Source organism: Anarrhichthys ocellatus, unplaced genomic scaffold (genome assembly GCF_004355925.1).
Source record: "Anarrhichthys ocellatus isolate YVR2014 unplaced genomic scaffold, GSC_Weel_1.0 scaffold133, whole genome shotgun sequence".
NCBI classification, from domain to species: domain Eukaryota; kingdom Metazoa; phylum Chordata; class Actinopteri; order Perciformes; family Anarhichadidae; genus Anarrhichthys; species Anarrhichthys ocellatus.
The window spans coordinates 199,776-210,813 of NW_022280163.1; the positions used below are offsets into that span (position 1 = coordinate 199,776).

General features: G+C 42.9%; 1 protein-coding gene across 1 annotated transcript; it reads left to right on the plus strand.

The window, feature by feature from the left end:
- Positions 1 to 412: 412 nt before the first annotated feature.
- On the plus strand, positions 413 to 8,868 carry LOC116399874 (serine/threonine-protein kinase pdik1l-B). The gene is made up of 4 exons (XM_031877323.1): positions 413 to 565; positions 1,080 to 1,807; positions 2,980 to 3,205; positions 8,193 to 8,868. The coding sequence occupies exons 2-4, from the start codon at positions 1,115 to 1,117 to the stop codon at positions 8,429 to 8,431; spliced, it is 1,158 nt and encodes a 385-aa protein (XP_031733183.1). The 5' UTR covers positions 413 to 565; positions 1,080 to 1,114; the 3' UTR covers positions 8,432 to 8,868.
- Positions 8,869 to 11,038: the final 2,170 nt, after the last annotated feature.

The following is an 11,038-nucleotide window of genomic DNA, read 5'->3' on the forward strand; positions in this document are numbered from 1 at the left end:
TATGTGAGTGTGTCTCATCACACTTGCTAATATTATCGGCTTATTTCCACACTTCTAACTGACTCCTCTGACAAACCTTGCAGCCGCAAAACTGCGTTGTTTAGCATTGTTTATTTGATCTAATATCACTTTATTGCGTTAAAATGTATTGGCATTCTTCAAATAAAGGTTCCATTGACTATTGTCATTCTTTCTGATATCAACAGTCCGTTTCTATACCTTGAACCCAGCCGACAAGTATCTGACGCTTTTCATCTGCTGGCAGTTGCAACTTGCGGTGTCTTGTTTTGAATTGTACTACGCCCTACGGCTATGCTACCAACCAATCACAGCACGCGACTGAATTTCCGTAACCAATCACAATGCACGTAAACACAGAGCGGCACGCTCTGAATTTAGTTACGGAAGTCTCTCGCATTAGCTGGTAGAAGTGTTGTCATTTTTTATCTTAGTTGTTTATCGACCATAAATAATCAAACTTCGTTGAATATGGCGCGAGACGGTTTGCCCAACAAGTAGATTCCAGTCTATTCACTGCTGGTAATGTAAGCTGAAGTCTTTGTGGGTAAGTTTGAAATCAAAATAACGAGAGCCTATCTAACGTAAGAGCTTTGTGTATCGCTTCCCTTTTAAACTAACACGCTCGTGCGGCTACAGACAGCGCAATGTTAAAAGTATTCAGTAACTTCCTTCATATGTTCTCGTGGCCACTGAACATGTAGTCATTTGTACAGTACATTGTGTCTTGTTAACGTCAACTTGAATACAAACAGAGGAAAGTTAGCTTAATTTATTTAAGAAGTAAACAGCTCTAGCACATAACGTTACAGTAACGTTAGCGTTAGTAATCCCAGCTGAGTTTAATTAACGTTAAGCATCCGGGGCTTAATTTTGGGTCTCACGTGAAAACGTAAACTTAAAAATTAGCCTGGATAAGGGTTTGCTGCTATTTTACAGTGAACGTTACACTGTTGTTAATACTAGACACTCATTGTATAGTTGTATATGTTAACACTAGCTACATGTACTTTTGTATCATGCTAACCATCGCTTTCTTAAATTTGTATTATTTGTCTTAGCACGCAGTCACCTCAGGCTCCAGCCCCTGTGAGAGATGGAGGAGCTCTACACTTTAGAGAGGGAGGTAGGACGAGGCAGCTATGGTGTGGTCTTTGAGGGCCATATGGCCAAAACAGGACAGAGGGTGGCTATCAAGCGGCTGCCCTGTAGCAACCCGGAGTGCATTGAACTCTACCTGCAAGAGCTGTGGGCCATGAGAGCCACTGCCAAGAACCATGTCAATGTCATTGCACTGCACAGCTGCCTCCTGCAGACCGGGCCGAGGAGCCTGAAGCCCCTAAAACCAGGGAAAGTGCCTCCACATCTGGTCGAGAGCGTGCTGAAGGGCAGTGTAGCCAGAGCGGCACAAAGTCAGGAGAGGAATGACACCCAGCGGAGGAGCAGCTCTGTCTCAAGACTTCAGGACAGGACTAAATCAAGTGCATTTGATTCTACAACCCCACACAGGCCTCAGAACAAAGCCAGGAAGAGACCGGCCCCGAGGGAGGAAGAGCAGCCGCCGACACCCCTGCGCTGCTTCGCCCTGTGGCTGGTGATGGAGTACTGTGATGGGGGCGACTTGAATCAGTACCTGCTCTCCGGGCCACCGGACTGCCAGCGTAACCACAGCGTGGTGCGACAGCTCTGCAGTGCCGTGGCCTTCCTGCATAGTCTGGGTATCACCCACCGAGACCTGAAGCCAGACAACGTGCTGGTCTGCATGTCACAGAGGGGTCCAGTCGTCAAGGTAGGCAGCCTGTTGTGACGCTGACAGTGTTTACGTCAGCTCCAGTGGTGTTATCCCAGTCAGTACACAACTTTGAAACAATCATTATTTTTTCTTTCAGAAGGTTATTGGGTCTTCACAGTAACAATGAACTTGAGACAATAAACAATATAATAAAAAGCAATATGAAAGAGTAACTGAAAATAAAAATGCTGTCAGTATCCAAACGTTTGTACCAAAAACAATTGAAACCCAAAATACTGAGACAAACCTTTATCTGGGGTTTGTCAGGAGTTATACAAGTTTACCACACCATCTCTAAATAGTGTATGACTAGGAATATATTGCATGACAACAGTGTGGTCAGTAAGTAAAATGAATTGTTTGTGAGGTAAATCCTTTATTATAGGGCTAAATGTAATACAAAAATACACCAAATGTATGTCTGCCCTCGCAAGCCTTCATCTTAGACATTCTCACATGCATTTGTCTGTTTTTTTATCACTCTTAATAGTCGTGCATTTTTACTCTCCAGTCCACAGGTGCACTCATTTGGAATTGAATATTGTAGTCACAACATCGGGCCCATTTTCTTCCTTTTTCCTGTCCCCATGTCCTTTTGCTAATGGTGCACATGAAATGATGTTGTACCCTGTGTAGAATAGAAAGATATGCTATAGGGATGCAACTTGAAAAATAAACAATGTATCTGTCAATTCATTTCTGGTTTTAATAATTTGATCCATAAAATGTCAGAAAACACCAAAAAAAAGCCTTTCCCATATGACCAAAGCCCAAATTGACATTTCAAATGTGTTGTCTGTTCTACCATCAGTCCAGATATTTAGTTTACTGTCATAGAAGACCACCAAAACCAGCAAATATTCACAGTTAAGAAGCTGGAATCAGAAACTATTTTGCTTTTCTTTTTTTAACTTAAAATTATGGAAGCGATAATCAAAATAGGCTGGTCGCTGATTGATTCTCTCTTATTTGAATGATCTATTTAAGGGACTGTTTGTTTCGGCTCTACTGAGTGAACACTTCCACGTATTGAAATATACCTCCATACCTCAGCCTTCCTCTACAAATCTTTACATAGCTTTTATCCAAAGGGAAAATTAAGCATCGGGTTTCATCTCTTTTGCGTTTTAGCATTTCATTTTCAGTCAATCTGCCCGTCCAACCTCTAGGTGGCGGACTTCGGTCTGAGCAAGATGAGTGAGGGTCCGGTGGACGGTGAGCTGACCAGACAGCACTTCTCCTCCACCTGCGGCTCTGACTTCTACATGGCTCCAGAGGTGTGGGGCGGACTGACCTACACAGCCCAGGCAGACATCTTCTCCCTGGGTGTGATGTTCTGGGCCATCCTGGAGAGGATCACCTTTCTGGAAGAAGGGGCCACGCAGGAACAACTGGGTGAGTACACAGTCGGTAGAAGAGACTAAATGGAACGAGATGGAGAATACCTGATGCAGTGTAGACTTACACATCATGTGAATATGTGAATACAGACTGGGACAGTGTTAACATCAGGGGTCATGAAGTCATAGTGTGTCATGTTGCATCCCCCCCCTCACCAGCTCACGGGAAGGTCGGAGAGCTCGAGTGTGTGGTCAGGCGGCTCGATGACGTATCGTGCCGAATCGAGTCTGACTTAATTAACTGGCACATATTAAAAATGTCACATACCATACATCATATATTCATCAACCACAGATGGTACAATCATGGATCTAAATGGCAAAGAGATGGATGATTTATGCTGTGTGGACGATAGTAGCTCCGCTTCCTGTAATACGAGCGGACAGCGTGTAATTCAGCCTTCTCTACTAAAACGTGCTGTCGTTGGCAGCACGAGATTCCAGGTTCTTTCATTTTGAATCTTTTCAAAAAACATGGCAACATTGGCCCTGACCCAGTGCTTTTAATGACATGTCCACGGCGATGCAAAGATGCAGCTGTGTTCTCGTCAACTTCGTCATCTCAAAGAATGTTTGATCTAATGAATTGGACCCATGAAGTCTGCAGAACTCTGGTCGATTCAACATGAGCCAGGCGAGGCACTGTGCCAGCATTCCAGTATAGCTGTGAGATTTGAATCTCTTTTTTTGTTTCCTATTTTCCTGTCGGGACCCATGTGGCCATAGGATGAGGAAGCGTCTTAATGGACGCAGGGCCCAGTTTTGCTCTGCGCTCCACTGTCAGAGAGTAATGAAATGGCTGTTTTACAGTTGTCTCATTTTATTCACAAAAATGGGCAGGGGAGATATGAACCATTATCCCCAAGTTTAGTGCCTGAGAACCTCCCTGAGTCATTGATACTCCATGAGGCGGAATGAAACGCTTATGATTGGAGGGACGAGAGGGGGTTTCAGTGGATTCAAATTTAAAAAAAAAAAAAAAAAAAAAGGAAGGCAAAATGGAATTTAGCAGCCCAGATCACGATCTGGAGGCAGCTGGAGGCTTTTCACAGACAGATAAAATGGTCCATTATTTTACTTTATCTTCTCTGAAGACCCACACCCCCACACAGTTATTCGAGTAGGCAGGGGAGCCGAGTCGAGGAGCAAGACACAACCTCCTGTGTTTGTCCTTGAAGCCCGGCGCCGCTTGTTAGCTTTTTGCTCCGTCAGGTGAGGAAGTCACTGCTGGCCTTTTACCAGGCTGGTCCTGCACCTGACTATATGCACCGATCACGCTTTTTCAGTCCCATACTGATACTGAGAGTACCGATCTGTTACCAGTGTTTAAATGATGAGCTGTGTGGATGTGAGTGGGATCATTCTTTTATGTGGAAGGCAAAATCAGGCTTGACTTACACATTGTTTTCCTAACGTGTAAAACAAAATGTAACAAATATAAATATATAAATGAGTGTAAACCTTTTTAATGCAGCAACTAGTTGGTCAAAACTTAGACGGGAATTCAAATTCCAGGATAAATGTATATACATATAGAATAGTTGTCACAGATACCAGATCCAGCTGTATGAGGCTACATCCACACGAATACCTTTCCAATCTTAAAACAGGGTTTTAAAGCGAAAACGATCTCAACGCCTGAAAACGAATATCGCCGGACTGTTTACGTACACTGGGCATTCGAGCGCCAGTGTAAACAGGAAGTACATTGGTTGCTTGCATACAGAAAATAGAACAAAGTGTTACAATACTCTTTACTAATAAAAGGTCGGGCTTGATACTTAAGATCTTTTCTAATCTTCCTCTACTTAAACAGACATTTAGTGGGGAAAAAACTCACTCTCACCCTCACACACACACACACCAAATCTACTTTATTATGAAAACTTACAAATCAAAGTTTACTAGATTATGGGTCTCTCACTCGTTTCCTCGGTTTCGTTGTATTGTGTTCTCACACTCGTAGCTGAAGTCTCTGTCGTACTAGAGAGTATTTATGCTTTTGTTCCTTTTATAGTTTATGTGTGTGGATTTTACAATAGTTGTGCAGAACAAAATAAGCATTGAAAAGGAAAGTCCATCGCCCTCCTCAAAGCCACAAACGCGTGACTTCAGACGGTCGCTCCGTAGGGCTGATAATGCCGCTCGCTAATCGCTCCAATAACCGCTGCTTCCTCTGCATGTCAGCAGTAGTAGAGTTATGAAATTCAGAACTGAACTGCACAACAGCTGCTAGTTTACACAACAAGGTCAGCAACACCTGTAATCAGTTATCCATGGTGAATTAACCTGGTAGTCGATCGGTAATCAAGACTAGTGTTTGTTTTCTTCCGGCGGCGTGACGAATCAGGGAAGGACACGTCGTGACTGCTAAGACCCAATCAAGTAGCAAGCGCGGAAGCGTAACTCAGCGTTTTCAAAGGTCTCCGGTTTCCCCGTCCACACTACGTCACAACCCCGGAGTTTTCAAGCTAACAAATTGTCGGAAGCGTAGCAAAAAGATGTGCGTTTCAAAATGGAAACGTAGTAGCCTGAGTCAGTACCACACATCCCCACACTTGACCCTCGACTTTGTGAAGTGTGTAGGTCAGGGTTCAGTGTGGAGCATCATTGGGGGAAGCAGACTTGCATGACGATGTGTTGCTAACAATGTTCCATTGAAGTATATCCAAGAGACATTGAGATTAAGTAACGATTAATGCATTTTAATTACTTTCAAGGATAATCATCTTTAATTTTTTAGGGGATCGCTACGAAGGATTTTTTTCGATTAATCATTTAGTCTAGAAAATGCTGAATGGAGACAAATGACAGATTCTAGTTTTATCTTTCTTAATTGCTCTGATCAGTAGCCAAACCTGAGTTATTAATGTCATAATGGTGTGAAAGAAAGAAGAGGAAGCTAACGTTATACTTCAGCTTCGCCCAACTCCTGAGGTCGAATTTTTCTCTCATTTCAAGTAACATAAGGGATGCTTTAAGAATACAATACATAAGAGAAAGCTTCTGAAAGACGTCCATCTTGAAATAAAGTACTTCATTTTAGAAGAATAAATATAACTGAATTGTCCTGCAGCTTTAAATTCAGTTCCTTCAGGTCTGATGTGATGTCAATTAAAAAAGCCATGATATTATATCTTTCTCATCTTATTGTGCAGGTAATATATTTGCGGTTATTGAAACTACTTGTTTCAGCTCGATTCCCCTCTATTGACATCATTGTTGGGCAGTGAATGCATCTTAGGATTCTGATCATATTGGGCTCTTAGGTTTATTTTAATGTGCTCTTCCCTCTAATGTGTGTCCTAGGATGCATGACAACAGGGACACAAATGACCTTTTAACCCTTCTAGATCACATCCCCAGTCACAGCATGCACCTATTTAACAATATATTCAAACAACATCCAGCCGACGATCATTTTGCAACTTTTAGCGACGAGGGCGGTGTGTGTGGAGCCACAGCCCTCTGTAGCTCTGGATCTCGCTATAAGCCCGCCCCCTTGTAAGCAGTCCAATCAAAGCATAAGATTTGATTTTAAATCCCTCTTGTAACTGTACACCACTCAAATATTCTGTGCCGCTGGGGAATCCGGCACAGTAGAGAAGATGAAGACGCTCTAACTTCCGTTGTGCATAAACCCCTGTGACTGCTACAGTTGTTAAAGTTTAGCTCAACACTCCACATCCAGACTGAGTCAGTTCAACTGCAAACTGGTAAAGCGAAGCACTGTTGCTTATTAACAATAGCGAAATGCCACTTAGCACATGATTTATTTAGAAAACACACCTGGTCCTATTTTGAATGTCTCTTGACGTACTCTACTCATATTGACATCAAGCTACGAGGTGTATTTGCTTCTTGCAGCTTCATGTCTCCAGACCAAGTGATGCTCAGTCACATTCAGTTTGGATCTATCCTGGTTCCTGCTGTTTTGGTTTAGAAGTGAAGTGGATGTTCACTTGTAATCAGACAAGTGGCCCTCATGCAGTACTCTGACCCCTCACTTGATACACGTTTAAGAAGAGACACTGCAGGCTTCAACATTGTTTTACATGCTCTGGTCAATGTGGAGCTTTTGGTCTGTTTGTCTTCTTTCAGACTAGTGGAAGGAAAACATCCAAAATACACCTTTTAAGTGTTTATTTTACTACGTTGTATATTTGCATCATTAGATTTCTCCCAAATTCGGGGGCGACCTGGCTCATTGGGTAGAGAGGGTCGTCCGTTAACCGTGGCGGTCGGCGGTTCGATCCTTGGCTGCTACGTGTCTCGTGTCCAAGTGTCCCTGAGCAAGACACTGAACCCCTAACTGCTCCCCGGGCGCCTGTCATGGGCAGCCCACTGCTCCCTATATACAAGGAAGGGTAAATGAAGAGACAAATTTACCCTTCCGGGATGAATATAGTAGAATTAAAAAAAAAATAAAAATTTAAAATGTACCAAAAGTTACCATTAGATGATGCCTCATTTGCATATGTAAACATCACATTTCAGAAAACTTGTAATACAAAAAATAGGGATAGGGAAGTTTCATGGTGATATCTATTAGTTATTTTAGCCTAATCAAAATGTCTGTACATTTACAAAACATATCTTTAAAAGTTAAAAATCTCCACTTCAGCAGCTCTCACATTCACCAAACTTTCCACTTTTATTCCTCTCTATATTCTGAAGATTTTTACAGAGGGGTTTCAATGAGTACAAAGATGTTGTGATGACACACAGTTTAATGTAACTTTGAAAGAAGGAAGGCTGCTCTCACACTGCAGTATTTCTAAAGAGTCTTTTACATTTCCAGGTCAAACTCTCTCTGTCCTTAGAAAAGTACTTCACGCACCAGAAGGCACTTGACTGCTTGCAAAAACGAGCGTGGTCCACAATCACTGGCATGAAGTGGCCCCCCGCCGTCTCTGCTGCTGTGAGGCAGGACCCTCCTGCACCATGACTTAACGCCGTCTGCCCTCGTGTTCCCTCTTTAGGTGCTTACGTGTGTCGGGGTCGCTGGTTGATGCCGCTGGGGGAGGCTCTGTGGGAGAACGCTGACCTCCAGCTGTGCATCCCCATGAAGTTTAAGAGAGCGCCCCCGCTGCCCCCACCTCCCGGTCCCGCCATGAGCTCCCTGCTTTTAGACCTGCTCGCCTCAAACCCGGACGCTCGTCCGCCAGCCGACCAGCTGGAGGCCAGACTGAGCTCCGCTCTCAAAGAGGACACCCACTGACAAAGTGCACATAAGAGACCACAATGGCTTTAACCGCCGAAGCCACCACATGGAAATATTGACAGTGGACCCCTGACTGCGGTGCTTTCCTACATGTGTAAGCGATAGCCACTTTGCTGCCACGGGGAAGTGGGGGTAAGAAATATGTATGATTACATGGGATTGCAGGTGCTTTTCTTTTTGCTGAAACAGCTCAATTTCCAAACTGTAGGAAACCACATAATGGGAAAAACACAAAACATTCAAAGACATTCAAGTCCATATCGAGATCTAGTGGGACTCCGTCGAGCTGTGTTTGACGTAAGAGCCCTGAATGCTCAACATAGAACATGTATTTAAGCGTATAATTGTTGAAAGGTGTCAATTTATTAATTTTTTCCCACTGATATTGTTTGTGTGTTTCCTCCAAATATGTTCTGTGTAAATAAATAAGGAGTACAGCCTCAAAATGTGTGATGGTTTTAAGTCAACATACAAAAGCTTTCAACACTAAAAACTGTTAAGCCTGTGAAAATGTTGTAATATTAGTGCCTCGTCATTTCACTCATTTGTTTTGAGTCTACAACATTTTAGAACGTAGAGCGCTTTGACAGTGAGGTGAAACTGAGCTGCTGTGTGAGCATCTTTGTGACGAGTGAAGCGGGCCAGCAGCATGATGGTGACTAACGATCACTAATAGACCGTCCCCGAACCAACAGGAAATTAAAGGCAGACATTAGGATGCTCGCTGATCATATCCAGGCCCAGTTCACAGCATTTATTACTGCTCATCAGTCTTGGTCATTGACTGTCCATATCTTTGATGACTTACTTTTTGCCCATATGCCTGAAACAAATAGTGTCCAGAAACGCTTTTTAAATTTAAATGAACCTCAACCTGTAACTTTTATATGAGTGGTGACACATTATGTAAAACTCATGCCTTGCAGTTGTGCTGAAGTGAGGATAGTGACCCACAAAGAAAGACCCTCGTAATAAATGCAGTATTAACATAAAGGTAACATCCTCCCCCTGTCCTCTCAGCCATCCTTGTGATAAGACTGAGCTCAGCGGCATGGAGGTTAAGCTAGGGAGGCAAGCTCAGCTAACCTCTGTGCTCCCAGCTCAATGGCTGACGTCCTCGGGTGAGAGTGCTGGCCAGCCGGTAGCTCACTCAAGATGACCTTTGACCTCCCTACTTCTCAAGTGAGTTTAGAGGAGTTGATGCAACCTTCGGGGTTGAATGTGTTACACGTACGGTGGGAAATCGTCTGCATGATTAAAAGGGCCAGTGTGCACGATGTGGCGCCATCTAGCGAGTGAGGTTGAAAGATGGCAGCCAACTGAAACTTCTCACATGTGACAAGCGTGTAGGAGAACTATGGTGCTAACGTGAAAACGGTAAATACACAAAGATTATTTCAGCTGATTATACACTAAAGAAAACATGTATTGTTATTCCTTTCTGCCAAATAGATCCTCCTAAATGCTACACACTGCTCCTTTAATCACGATTGGTATATTTGGGTCTGATGAGTGATTTTTGGATTTCTTCCCCAGTCTGTCTTAATACAAAACTTGCATGCCCATGTGAGCATTTCAATAATTTCTTTTAATCATTCCCTCCTGTCAATATTGTCTGTGAAGTTGTGCCCTGTTGGTGTGACTTCATTGTAAGCGATGAGAAACACAATCGGCAGTCCTTGTTTGGCGTAACAGTGCATTCTTATTAATTAAACTACGGTAGAAAGAGGCTTCAGCACTGTGAGTAAGTCCAGTATTTAAGTTAGCACTTGACAGTCACAGCTCTGTTGAGCCGTGTATTTCTATAGACCTCAGTAGTGATGACTTCATGAACTTCTTTAATGATAAGATTATAACTATTAGAACATTAATGGTTTCCTGCCCTCAACCAGTACCTATCCTCCAATAGAGTAACCTTAGAAACGGCTGTAAACCCTGATATATATTTCGACCTTCACCAATTGACTTCAACAATGTCTACGTCTAAACCTTCTACTTGTCTCTTTGACCCTATACCGACTAGGCTGCTTAAAGAGGTGTTGGCTAACTATAGACCGATCTCTAACCTTCCCTTCCTCTCTAAGATCCTTGAGAAAGCAGTTGCGAATCAGTTGTGTGACTTTCTACATAATAATTTATTTAAGGATTTTCAGTCAGGATTTAGAGAGCATCATAGCACAGAGACATCTCTGGTGAAAATAACTAATGACCTTCTAATTACATCAGACAAAGGACTTGTCTCTGTTCTTGTCTTGTTAGACCTTAGTGCTGCGTTCGACACCATTGATCATGACATCCTGCTGCAGAGACTAGAACATTTGATTGGCATCAATGGAACCGCTCTGAACTGGTTTAATTCCTATTCCTCTGATCGATCACAGTTTGTATTAACGTTGAAGCCTAGATGAACACCAACGTTAGTCATGGTGTTCCCCAAGGTTCTGTGCTTGGACCAATCTTGTTCACCTTATATCTGCTTCCTTTAGGCAATATTATCAGAAAACACTATAAACTTTCATTATTATGCAAAATGAAAATATAATGTTCTCAGTTGGTCTAGCTGTGGGATCCACAGTCATTCCTTAATGACAAGCCGCGACCCAA